This window comes from Vicugna pacos, chromosome 21, assembly GCF_048564905.1.
Source record: "Vicugna pacos chromosome 21, VicPac4, whole genome shotgun sequence".
Classification (NCBI taxonomy): Eukaryota; Metazoa; Chordata; class Mammalia; order Artiodactyla; family Camelidae; genus Vicugna; species Vicugna pacos.
Genome location: NC_133007.1, coordinates 20832733 through 20846316, shown reverse-complemented (window position 1 = coordinate 20846316; position 13584 = coordinate 20832733). Strand labels below are relative to the sequence as shown.

General features: G+C 44.9%; 1 protein-coding gene across 1 annotated transcript; it reads left to right on the top strand.

The window, feature by feature from the left end:
* Positions 1 to 2569: 2569 nt before the first annotated feature.
* FCRLB (Fc receptor like B) lies at positions 2570 to 8267 on the top strand. The gene is made up of 8 exons (XM_072946234.1): positions 2570 to 2610; positions 2753 to 2813; positions 3352 to 3433; positions 3724 to 3744; positions 4113 to 4367; positions 6001 to 6267; positions 6890 to 7180; positions 7515 to 8267. The coding sequence occupies exons 3-8, from the start codon at positions 3355 to 3357 to the stop codon at positions 7928 to 7930; spliced, it is 1329 nt and encodes a 442-aa protein (XP_072802335.1). The 5' UTR covers positions 2570 to 2610; positions 2753 to 2813; positions 3352 to 3354; the 3' UTR covers positions 7931 to 8267.
* The last annotated feature ends 5317 nt before the right edge of the window (positions 8268 to 13584 follow it).

The window sequence follows — 13584 nt, the reverse complement described above, 5'->3', positions numbered from 1 at the left end:
TCTGAACGGCTATTATTAAAAAGACAAAAAGAGAACAAGTATTGGCACAGCCATGGAGAAAAGGGAACACTTATGCACTGTTGGTAGCAATGTAAATTGGTGTAGCCGTTCCTGATAAACAGTATGAAGGTTCCTCAAAAAATGAAAAATAGAACTAGCTAATGAACAGGAATCCCACTTCTGGATTTATATCTAAAGGAAATGAAATCATTATCTCAAAGAGAGAATATACCTTCCCACGTTCACTGCAGCACTATGCACAATAGCTGAGAAGTGAAAACCACCTAAATGTTGACAAATGAATGGATAAAGAAAGTGTGAGTTAAGTGTGTGTATATATGTATATATTATATACTGTATATTATATGTATAATATATGATTACACACACAATGGAATATTATTAAGCTTTGAAAAAGAGAAAATCCAGCCATTTGCAATAATATGGATGAACTTGGAAGACATTATGCCAAGTGAAATAAACCAGACACAGAAAGACAAATAGTGTATAATCTCATTCATATGTGGAATCTGAAATAGCCAAACTCATAGAAGCAATGAATAGAATAGTGGTTGTCAAGTGATGAGGGAAAGAAAGAGGGAGAGAATGATAATGAGGAATTGGCTCACAAGATCACGGAGGCTGAGAAGTCCCATGATCTGCCATTTGCAAGCTGGAGACCCAGGAAAGGAGAATTCAGTCCGAGTCCAAAAGGCCTGAGAACCAGAGGAGCTGATGCTGTAAATCCTGGTCCAAGGGCCGGAGAAGACGAGATGAGATATCTCGGCTCCAACATTGAGGCTGGAAAAAAGAGAGGTGAATTCTTCTTAACTTTGGCTTTTGTTCTAAAAGAAAAAAAAAACCTAAAACACAATACTTTTATGTAAATTAATAATACTAAATATTTCTCAAGCATAAATATATACATGTATAAAGAAACATAGTAAACATTGAACAGTGGGTGCTCATGTGGAAGAGAGAATAGTAATGTGAATGAAGGTAAAAAAAATAAAACAAAAGAAGGAACTTGAAAAGATTAGTGATGACAGCTTGCTATAAGCATGAGACAGAAAGTAGATTTTGGAGTGAGATTCTATTCAAATTTCAGTTCTAGGAGGGAGGGTATAGCTCAGTGGTAAAGTATATGCTTAGCATGCACGAGGTCCTGAGTTCAATATCCAATAGCTCTGTTTAAAAAAATTCAAATAAATAAATAAGTAAATCTAATTTAACCCCATTAAAAAATTTCAGTTCTATCACCACATATGTAAAATTGGGTTAATAATAATAAAAGGGCCCTTGTGGGGACTAAATAAAGTAATATCTGTGCAGCACTTGGTATGGTGCTTGTCACACACTTGTGGCTGCAGCACTCACTGAAAGTAAGCTGGTGTCACTGTCAACAGCAACAGCAACGTTATTCCTTTATCATCGTCCTCACTGAAAACATCTTGTTCATCAGAATCCTTATCAGATGATGGCACATCTTGTCTAGAAATTACATTGTGATAGGCTTCAAAGAATTGCTTGGGTGACATGTTAATTGTTAAATTTATCTGCATAGTAAAAGCATGAAGAATTAAAAATTCTGCAGGGAAAAGTCCTGGATGGAGAAAGAGATCCAACTTGGGAAAAATGCAGAAGAAAGCCTAGAACAATGAAATATTGGGTGGTAGACTCTTCAAGCCAAAATTTGAACTCTGTATGATATCAACCCCGTGGGTGATTCTCGAGATTTTCAGGGAGGGCTCTGCACCTCATGAATTTTGAGTGTGATCAAGTTTCTTGCAGAACCTGGTGAAAAGGCTGAGATCTGTGTTCTGTTCTTGGTGATAAGAAGCCAAAATAGAGTCAGCTTCTGTAGACTAAGGGGTCAGCTGATGGGTGCATTACATTCTTATCGTAGAGTGGTGGCCTGGTGCAGAAGTCAGATCTCAGGGGCGGGTTGTGAATGATGTGGGGAGGCCCATGCTAGCCCCAGATGTGGCATCAGATAGGACATGGGGAAGCTGGGAGCATCTAGCCTAGGCCCACCTAAAGCCGGCAATATATGATCTCTGTACTAGAACTCAGCATCCGGTTCTCCCCTCCCCTACTCCTGAACATCTTATTAATCACCTTCCTACTTTTTAGACCCATAAGACTCTCTCTCTCTTTTGTCAAAACCTGCTCTTAAAACAGGATCTGAAGTGGCCAGGATAATTTAAATGACCAATCACATTTCTCTAAGTGGTATTTACATTTTTACTAAGAAATAGCATGTTAAGAGAAACAATACAGGAATTCCCAGAGTGGAGGTTTTTGGGCATCAGCAAGCAAGAGCAGAAGAGACTATCTTAAAGGGGATTGACAGTGTCTGATAATCAATCTCCTTCCTGCCAGAGCTCCAAGTGAAGGAGGTGCCCCTGTACTAAAGAGACACAGATGAGAATAGAAGACCGTCCAAGGAGACATACTATCAGGTTGGAAAATTCATTAAGTATTTACATGAGAATTCAGGTTCCCGTTGCTCAGGTATGATCACATGGCTCGGAAAGCACAAGAAGTAGAGTTGGGAGGTTCGATCTGAGAAACTTCTGAGGGGCTGATGCAGTGACTTCTCTACTGCAGGTAAGGACCACTGGAACCAGGGCATGACTAGGGATGGATAAAAGGAAGGAAGGCACAACAGAGTGGAGATGCCATAGGGTGAGTTCATTGGGCTGGGTAGGAAAGGAGAAGTACCTAATTTCCTGACGGTTTATGTTTTCAGGAAGGAGAACGACAGGGGAAACACGTATTTCTATTCTTGTTTGGGACACTGAAGGAGGTTGGTGAGTCATGCTTGTCTACTCACGCATAGGAGGATGTGAGCTCTGAGTGCACAGAGCCCAATGTCAACCTCACTGGGCCTCACACCAATGTCTGTCACCAGGAAGTGAGCAGAATGAAGGCCCTGGGTGGACCTTGAGGACATGAAGATGTGTCTTTCTCAGTTGAGGCTTATGGGATCAGCTGGAAGATGGGGAGGAGGTGGGATGGGAATGGGATGTTGATGGGAGCTAAAGGAAGTAGGGTCAGCTGCCAGAGCCTGGGGTTCCATGTGGCTTCTTGGGCTGCAGAGGGCACAGACTCTGCTCAGCAGGCCTTCTCTACAGGAGTTGGTGCTGGCCTGACATGTGAGGTGCCTTTATGGGTAGTAGGTGGGACAGTGCCTGATGCTTGGGACAACTGAAGGTGGACACACGTACAGCCTATCTCTTGCTCTCTCCAATTCACCATCTTCAGGAATTAGGAATGAGTGGGGGAAGCAGCAATGTCTCCCAGAACCCAGTGGTCTATATTGGCCGCTGTCTCGCTCTCTTCCCTCAGCCCATGCAAGCACATTTCTGTTGTTCTGCAGCTGCCGCAGGCAGATCCATCATGTGGGCACTGGCAGTTCTCTTGCTTCTGGGTGAGTACTCAATGAGGCAACAGCATAAGGACTTCAGGTGTGGGGAAGAGTGGCGATCAAGGCGTGTGTGTGTGTATGGTGGGGGATATTCAGTTCTCCATTCCAAAGTTCATTATCTATTTTTAGAGAGATAAAGAAGAAAGGGCTTTCTCAGAGCTGAGGAAATTAAAGGAAGAATAAAAACAGGCTTTGAAACCAGCTGAGTCTTCCCTGTGGTAAAGACAGTCCCATTCTCTCCTCTCATCACCAATATTCTCCTTCTTCTTCCTTCTTTATTTCTTGTTTTGCAGTTTCAAGCAGTGGGCAAGCTGGTGAGTCTTCCACATCCCACATCCCAATTTTCTACAGTGTCCACTCCAACCCTCTAAGTGACCTGTCTGGGTACTCCCCACTTCCTAGCTTTTCTGGGGTAGTGTCTCTTCCCATGCCTCCTCAATCCCTGTAACTTAGTTTGCTTGTAGGCACTGGCCCTTAGAAATAGGTGCACTTACAAACGGGTGCTGACCGAGGGACTGATAGTTCATAACCCAATGTGGTCTCTCCTCCCACAGGGATGGGCTAGTCATGTGGGCTGGATACTGGAACTGGAGTTTTCTTAGATTTCCCAATCTCAGGCCACATCTTTGAGCACATTGCCTTGATTCTTTGTTTTACATTGCCCCTTCCTATATATCCCCAGCTACTCTGGAGAAGCCCATATTGTCTCTACACCCACCCTGGACCACAATCTTCAAGGGGGAGCGGGTAACCTTGCGGTGTGATGGTTACCACCCTCTGCTCCTGGAACTCCGGCCCATCAACACCCTCTGGTATTTGGGCCACCTACTCTTGCCCTCTCACAAGAAGAGCATTGAGGTGCAGACACCAGGGGTGTATAGATGCCAGACACGGGGCGCCCCTGTCAGTGACCCCATTCACCTCTCTGTATCCAATGGTGAGTATTTGAGCATAGGGGAGGGACAGCACACATCTCCTCTGGTGATACTGGCCTTCCTATAGAAGGGGACACTGGGGCACTCCCACTGGGGCAGGAAGGGAGTGTGGTTATATTGAGTCTCTGGAGCAGGCAGAGGCCTGGTACTATGTAAAAGACTCAGTAAGGCCTACCTGGCTCCAAAGTTCCCCTCACCCTCTGGCCACAATGGACAACAGATAAACATTTCTGTCTGTGAGACTAGCTCAGAAGTGAAAAGGTTCTAAGGACTTGGGATACTGAAGGGGTTGGGGGAGAGGTGGGCAGAGAGGGAAAGGCAGGAAAAGTGAGCTGGTTGCGTGCAGCTGGAGGAATTACTTTTGCTTGAACAGTGTGATGCCTCTCTATGTCTTCCATTAGTAAAATAAGGACAATAATAGTATCTATCTTTTCGGTTTTTGTGAAGATTAAAAGTGAATTATGACAGGCTGTCAAAGAAAAAAGCAGCAGATGAACAAAGCACCTCATCAAAATTTTATCACAGACATGTACACATGTGTACATGGGATTCAATTAGCTGTACATCAGAAACTAATACAACATTGTAAATCAACTATACTTCATTTAGAAAAAAAAGATAAAAGAGAAACTAACTCCCAAGGGACATTAAAAAGTTTCAAAACAGGATAAGCGAAATAACAGAAACTTGTTCATTAGGGCGCAGGATTGACTACTTTGTAGAGAATGTCATTTTAGTCTGGTAGGCTATACTTCACATTCTGAATTTAAAGATCAGCACTCAACCTTCAGATTAGCACTTACACTTCATATCCATACTCTGTGGTTTCTTGTTTGGAAATTGATAGCAAGTACAGATAAAATACTGAATATGACAGATGGTAGTTAGACTGCTTGCAGAACTGAGAGTAACATAGAGATTGTAGCTATTACTTGTGGAATTCTTTTTCACTGTAAAACAACTAAAGGGGCATCTAGCACACACTAGGGCTATGTAAATGTCAGCTATGATGAGGATGTGATCAGGTGAATAAGGGTGCTGTTTGGAGGTGCCTAAGGCAGACCTGGAAGGTCAGGTAAGTTTTCTGGAGGAGTTAAGATCTAAGCCCAGACCAGCAGGATAAGTAGGCCTCAACTAAAACAGGTGAAGGGGTGTTCTTGGCAGGTACAAAGACTCTGGGCTCAGAGCAGGGCCAGTTTGCCCAGCAGTCCAGTATGGCTGGACTTAGCCTGCATTAGGAGTAGAAGGTGGAGAAGGAAAAGGAGCCATGGGACAGGGGAGAATCCTGAGATGGTGCTGAAAAGGTAAGCAAGGGCCAGGCCAAGAAGGCCCTGATGCCATACTAAGGAGTTTAAACTGGATTCTGATGGGCATTACTCTTTGAGCCTGGAACCAACACTCAGGCATCTTTGCCTTCTTAGCACCTGGTAAATGACTGGCCTTCCCTTTCTCTCCCCTTCTGATGCTTCCTGTTCTAAGGCTTCTGGGGTGCCCAATAAGGGGGGAGGGAGTTGGTGGGGAGAAAGAAGAAGGAGAGTAGAGGGGGAGATGGGGGACAGGGAGGCAGAGAAGAATGGGAGACCCCCCCAAGGCTGGACTTTCTCTTGGAAAGGCTGTCTGTGCTGACTGTCCTAGACTGGCTGATTCTGCAAGTGCCCTTTGCTGCGGTGTTCGAGGGCGAGCCGTTGGTCCTGCGCTGCCGTGGTTGGTATGACAAAGTCGTCTACAAACTTCACTACTATCACGATGGCCACCCCGTGCGCTACTTCCACTCCAGCGCCAACTATACCGTGCCTCAGGCGCGCACCAGCGATAGTGGGCGCTACCAGTGCTCTGGGACCATGCGCATCCCGGTGGAGAGCACGCCTATGTTCTCCTCCAAGGTGGCCGTGACCGTGCAAGGTGGGGGAGACTTGGGGCCGGGAAGGGAGGCAAATGAGCCCTGGGAAATTCTAGGACTGGAACTAGGTGGGTAAAGGAGGGGCAGAGTTTCCATTGCTGCCACATGGTGGATTTCTTTGCCGGACCACGAACACTTTGTTCTTTCCCACTGCTCAGTAAAGGCACAGATGACCTGTGGGTTTCCCTTCCCCTCAACATACATCAGGCTTCTTACTCCGGGTGGGATCTCATATAGGAGGTAGCTCTGTCCGCAGCCCCAGCCAGAATGGCAGCAGCAGTGAATGCGATCACAGTGGGACTGGGGCAGGCAGGCGCACTGATCCCCCTCTAGGCTGGGGAACCAGAGTTGGATGTCAGTCGGGATGTGACGCGAAGCGTCTAGACTAGTCCCGCCTCCTCTCAAGATTTCCCTTTCCCTCGTAAACTCGTTTCCCACATTTCAAAAGACTTTCCTCCCTCCACGTGTTTTACACACAGCCTCCTCCCTTGCCGGCAAGGAGCCCCAGCAGGAAACCGGAAGAGGAGAGGGGTTGTGGGACCTTGGGCAAGTGAGACCTGGTTCCCGGGGACCCTCGCATTGACCTATAGCGCATCCTTAGCCACTAGGACCCCTTCTCCGCAGAGCTATTCCAGACGCCAGTGCTGAGGGTAACGGGCCAGACGGAGGCTCGCGGCGCGGCCCTAGGCGGGGTGATGGTGCGCTGCGAGACGCGCTTGCACCCGCAGAAGCACGACACGCCGCTACAGTTCGCCTTCTACAAGTACAGTCGCTCCGTGCGTCGCTTTGACTGGGGCGCCGAGTACACCGTCCCAGAGCCCGAGGTCGGGGAGCTGGAATCTTACTGGTGCGAGGCAGCTACTGCCACCCGCAGCGTCCGGAAACGCAGCCCGTGGCTGCAGCTCTCTGGGCGCGGTGAGTGAACGCACGCCCTTCCGGATGCCCACATGGGCTTGGCAGCCCCGCCTCCGCCTCTCCGCACCCGCGAGTCTCCCCAACACTCCCGCTCTTCTCTCCCGCCCCCGCCTTCCCATTTCCACCCACTCCGCATCACCACCCCACCCCACCCCATCCTCTGTCCCCCCCCTTCCCCCCTCTCTCCACCTCTATTCCAGCCCTCCTCACTCCCCTCACTACCCTCCCCGGCCGGGCGCCCCCCTCCCACCAGCCCAACCCCTCGCTCGCTCCTCCTCCGGTGGGAGGCTGATTTCGGCCGCCAGTGTATTTATTGAGTGTGTTACCTTCACAGGTTCTCCCCTGGACTTGGCGTCCACCACCGCCCCGGTCCCACAGGCCGCGGCCTTGGCGCCCGGTAGCAAGCCACTTTCCTTTAGGAAGCCCCCGGTGTCCAGATCGGTCCCGTCGGTCACCTCTGTCCCGAAAACCACTTCAGCAGGGCTGCAGTTCCCCGCCGGCAGAGCCCCCACTACTGGGCCGCCGGCCTGCGCTCCGCTGACACCGTTGGAACAAACAGATGCAGCCCTGAAACCCGAGGTGGACCTTCTGCTCCGAGAAATGCAGCTGCTTAAAGGTCTTCTCAGCCAGGTGGTCCTGGAATTAAAGGAGCCACAGGCCTTCCCGGAACACAGGGAAACACTTGAGACCTCCTCTTCCCACTTTGCTGTGAGCCAGGGAACCCCGGAAACCACTACTGTGGAGAGCTGAGAGAGAGAGGGGTGGCTATTGTCCCCTCTCCAGGTGCATTCACCCCTGGACCCCCTGCTTCCCCTCACGGGCAGACTTTCCAAAGCCATCTGCATCCGTTGTCTTGATGTGGTTTCTAAAGAAGAGTGCATAAAGTATGGTGACTGTCATGTCACTCTCACCTAGCACATTTGAGCAGTTTGTAACCATAAGGCCTTCCCTCTAATCTCCTCCTTCCCCTCAGAGATTTCAGTAAGGAAGTAGAAACCTGCTATTTACTACTTTGAGGTTTTTGTTTGGAAGTGAATTTAGTCATCCTCATCTTTTCATGTAAGCCCACCCAACACAGATTTTTAGCGCAGGCAATTTTTCGGTACTTAAAGTCACTGAGGTAACTGAGTCCTTTGGAATATTTAAGGGTCTAGTTGTAATTATTTGTCATGAATTTAATGTTACCTTTAAAAAGACTTTCAGTTCTGCTTCTGGTGAATTTATTCCCTTAAAGTCCTGGGTTCTAGTTTTAGGGGGAAATGGACTTGTGTGGGACTCCCATTCTAGGTTTCAAGGGTCAGGATTCCTGGTAAATTCACCCAGATGCACTTCCTGCACCGATGTAGCTAGACAGACTGATGGGCTCTGGTGACAGCAGGTAGACCATGCTTACTTTAGCCTAAATTAAACAAGTGATACCACTTGCGTCAAGAAAGCTCTTTGAGTATGGTCTCTGTGGTGAAATGGGTTAGTGCATTTGGCTGATAACCAAAAGGTTGGTTGTTTAGTTCCACCCAGGGATGTTTATAACTTGCTTAAAAAGAAAGCTCTTTGAAGAAAGTTCAAGACAAATCCTCAAAATTGCCGAATTCTAGCTTTTAGCAGTTTTTTACTTCCCTAACAGCCATTCTAACACTAACACACCTAGAAACACATGTGCACAGATTGATACCCCAGTCTGCAAGGAGACTTTACTGTTACTTGAAGAAAAAAAAGCAAGAAGGCATTTCAATTGCAATTTCAAGGGTGTGCTCCCTATAAATCCCATTTTTATGAGTCCCTCATCAGCCTACTAAAGATATTAGTTCTCCACAGGGTCATGTGATTTGTTCCCAGGAGGTCTCATTCTCATTGGGTCCATACCCTTGAACAGTTAGGCTTCACTGTTAAGGTTCAGGACTGATAAGAACTTTACTTTCCTATCCTTTACTTCCATTTGATAGATATTCAGTCACAACCCAATTTCCCATCTCTTTTTGAGCAATTAACCAGAATAACATCAACATTCTTTATCCTTTTCTTCTTAGTATTATCTTCACCAGATTATTATTACAAAGTCACTGAAATTACACAGAAAGAGAGGCAGGCATGTATGCACATAAACTAAAATGCAATGTGGTAAGTGCTCTATGAAACACTGTGGGAATTCAGAGAAGGAAGCTGAATCTTGAAGGAAAAGCAACAAATCGCCAGGTGGAGATGTGAAAAAGATCGAAGAAGGGGCATGCAGGCTGAGGATGCAAAAGCATGGAGACATGAAAGACCTGGTATTTGTATTGCTGCAAATAATTGGGAGTGTTTGAAGAATTATGTGTGTTTATGTGGGGGGGGGAGGGGAAGGGGGGAGTGTGTTTCAGGGAGAAAGTGGCAGGAGATGAACACGGGGAAGTAGAAAGGAATCAGAACATAAAACTCTTGTTAACAGGTCCTTTAACCTATTGGATGTTTGGGATGGATATTTGGAAGCATTCCTTATTGAGGGCATCGGTAAGCCGTACTAGAGGAGAAGCTAATTTAAAACTAGGAAAGAACAATCAAATAAACTGATCTCAGTGGACACTTGCTTAACCCTGAGAAGACGTGCCTAGGCCCCATAGTTCAGTACTGAGGCTCTGGTTTACAAGGGTCTTTGTGGCTCTGATTTCCTCCTTTCTAACGAAGACTCATCTCACTTCTCAGAACTCTCTCCCACAAGCCTTTCCTGGCTAACCCCACTTAACTCCAATAGCCCCCTTCTGATTTTGTTCCCCTGAGGTTTCCATCATCCTTGATCTAGATGGGAAGTGACTAGCTTTAGTGTCAAGAGGCTAGGTAATTAAAGCATCTCAAGATCTATTTTTTTTTAAGAAGGTGGAAGAGTGAAATAGCCACTCAAAAGAGAACTCTATCTCTTCAGTATCTCCTTCATTCACATCTTGTTAGCAGTCATGATATCCTTCTGTATCCTGTTCTGCCACCTACCTCCATTTAGAGCTGGAAACGAACAAGAATTTAGCGGTGAGAATGATTATCATTCATGACTCAACTTTTCTGTGTGTGTTGGGGTGGCGAGGGGAATTGACTTTTATGTCCTCTAGTCTCCACTGTCTTTAAGCCCCTTGCTCTTGAAAATAAGCCCCTGCAATATCTGTTAATGATTTCCCAGGAAGACCTGCACTAAGGAAATAGCAGACAGACAACTTACTGGCCATTCTCCTCTGAAGGGAGAAAAAAACCCCTCATCCAGCTCTGTTTGAGGTTCTGACATGCATTTAGGGAAGCAGAAGGCTGGCTAGCCCCGGATGCCTAAGGAGGATCTCAAGCTTATTCCCAAGTAACATGGATAGCAACAAAATGCCGGAGAAGCCTGAGGAGGAAGCTGCTTCTCTCTGGTTCTCCGATTACTTCTGTGATTGCCCCTCAGACCCTAAAGCCGGGGGTGTCCATACCCCACCAGAGAGCAGAAAGGGTGTGGCAAATTCCATTTGGATCTCAACCTTACTCTCTCACTCTGTGTCCTCTTATCTGTACTAAACTTTATGGAAAGAGGGAACTCTTTAGGATACGATTTTTCTCTTAAGGGAGCGAGTCAAATACTGTAGGTTAAAGTCCAGACTCCCTAAGGTGGCATATAGAGTCTATACCTCAGTCACACTGACCACTTGCTCTTTCCCCTGTGTACTAGCCTCCTTCATGCCTCTATGCCCCTACGTGTAAGTTTGGCTTAACCTCTTTGGGGGCACTCCACAGGCCTTCTGAGCCCATTCCCCCTCATCTGTAAAAAGAGGGAAAGAAGAGTAACCTTACAGGAAGAGACAAATAAACAGATTTTTTTCATTGTTAGAGGTTTTAAGACAGGGGATGCTAAGATACTTAGAAGCACAGAGGAGGGGCACTAAGCTCACCAGGGATGTTCACAAATCACTTTCTGCAGAGATGACATCTGCCAGTCCCTATTGATGGATTATTGAATTGTTTCTAAACTTTTGTTGTTTTACATTACGCTGCAATGAATATTCTTACACCCATAAATTTATGCACATATTTGAATGTATCTGTAGGATAAATTCCTAGAATTAGAATTGCTGAATCAAAAACTATGAGTCTTTTTAAAAATTTTAATAGATGTTGTCAAATTATCCCTCAAAGAGATGTAACGATTTGTATTTCCACTAATTAAGCATGAGAGAGCTTGTCTCTCTTATCCTAGTTAAGAAAGCACAGCATCATATTTATGTTTTTTTAATGGGACCCAGAGGAACTCTTGATGCTTTATTTACTGTTAAATGCCTCTAGTTGGATCCTTATAACATTACTAACATTGTGTTATGCAATAGCCCAGCAGTACAGTCCTTCCAGAGTCAATGACCCTGTTTGTAATGTTAATCCATTCATCTGAATTCTTGTTTGTTGGTCCACAGTTAATTAAAGAAAATGCCCTTCTGACTACACTTCCTTATTAAAGGTGGACTTTCTGCTAAGCAGAGCTCTTATTCCAGGCTAGGTCTTCCTCATTCTTCACCAAATTTCCAGCAGGTACTACAGCTTGCCCATATTGGTTTAATTTATTCTCCAGTTACTACACCTGCAAAGATAGCTGGTTTCAGTGCTTGACATCCTAACTATAATAATAGGCCTCATATAATTGTACATCCCTAATTCAGCTAATATCTGAGGCTAAAGAATTGATACAATACTCTTCTTCAGTTCAAAGGAGCCAATCATATTACAGTGATGTGAGAGACCACTCTCCCATCTCTTTATAGTAAATATGCTCTTAATGTAGCAGGCTAAGTTGCTATAGCCAAGCTAATTAGCTTTGGTCCTGGAAGTGGCAGAGTATCGAGGTTAAGAACCCTGGCTCAGCGGTCAATAGACTTGGGTTCATGTTTACTACTTACCAGCTGTGTAGCCTTGGGCAAGATACTTTTCTCTGGAGTTCTGTTTCCTCATCTGCAAAGTGTAACAATAGAATCCGCCTTACAAAATTGCCGGAAGGGTTAAAAGAGATTACGCAAGTAACATACCTAACACAGCAGAAGCAGTAAATTGTTATTATGACTAATTCACAGAATCTAAAATGACATTGACTGTAAGAGGCACCATTAAAGAGAACACTACAAAAAGAAATCACAGCTGAGTAGTCAAAAATTTTTTTAGGCTTAAATAGAAATAGAAATTTTAAAAATCGTAAATCACTCTTATGTATGCATAAAAGGACAATATGCAGAAATTAAATTGGGTAAGATATTCCTAAAACTATTTCACCTTCAGAGCCTGACTTTTCTGAATCACTCCCCAACTCATATTTATCAAAGTCTATGTTTTTCCTTTATTGTAACATATTCTTTCCTACGTAAATGAGCATTAGTAAAGCAGCATTTCTTAAAAGAAGTCATAACGAGAGTAACAGTCATCATCGCCAGAATTTTAGGCTGGTTTTGCAATTAACTGGAGCCAGCTTACTTTTAACTTCTCTTTCAGGAGTGTTGCTGGACACGTCTGCTTTACTACCCACTTCACTGCTCCACAACCTATGATTGTGTCACTGCCATCTCTAGAAATTTTTCCCAAGCTGCTCACACTCATTCTTAAATTATGATGCTGGTACTTTAATGGTCATGCTTACTTAAGCAATGAAAACTATGACAAGACAGAAGTTTTAAGATGCATCATGGTTTTAGAGATGTTAAAATGTAGTTTAAAAAATTATGCCATAGAATTAATAAAATACAAAATGCACCCTAAAAGTAAATCTAGGAAAGCAAATTTCAAAATGTGAAGAAAAAAAAGTTACACATTACCCTTCATGTAGCCAGAGACTAAATAAAGGTGGACATCTTTTGAGTGAATTTAAAAATCTGGAAGGAATTTAAAGGCTATTTAGTTCAACCAAGAAACCACTTCTTGAGACCTGCTAGACTTCTCCTGCCATATGGCCGTGCAGTCATGCTTGACTTTTTGGGAGGATGTAGCCTTCATTACCTCCCAAGGACGGCCCACCCTATCTTTGTATAGCTCTGGCAATTAGAAAGCTCATCCTGTAGATAGTGAGCAAAATGATTTTGTTATAAATTCTACTCACTGTACTTCCCAGGGTTACACAGAACAGATCTGATTGCTGGTCCTCTTGTGAGCCCTTTAGATGTTTAAAAACACTGCTTAGGTCATACTTAGGTTTTTATAAAGATACACTCTTTTTTTAAAGACTTGGGGTTTTTTTTCAGTGTTTTCAACTCTTCCTAATTTTGAGTTCCTTCTCCATTCTGGCTTTTTTGAGCACATCTCCAACTTCTCTATATTCAGCTTAAACTGGGGGGCCCACAATTGACTGTAGTTCCTCAAGTGGGTGTGTCCAGGGCAGGAAGGCAGAATTTTATTTTTATTTTTTACAATTAAGCAATTGCACTTGTGACAGGATGTCA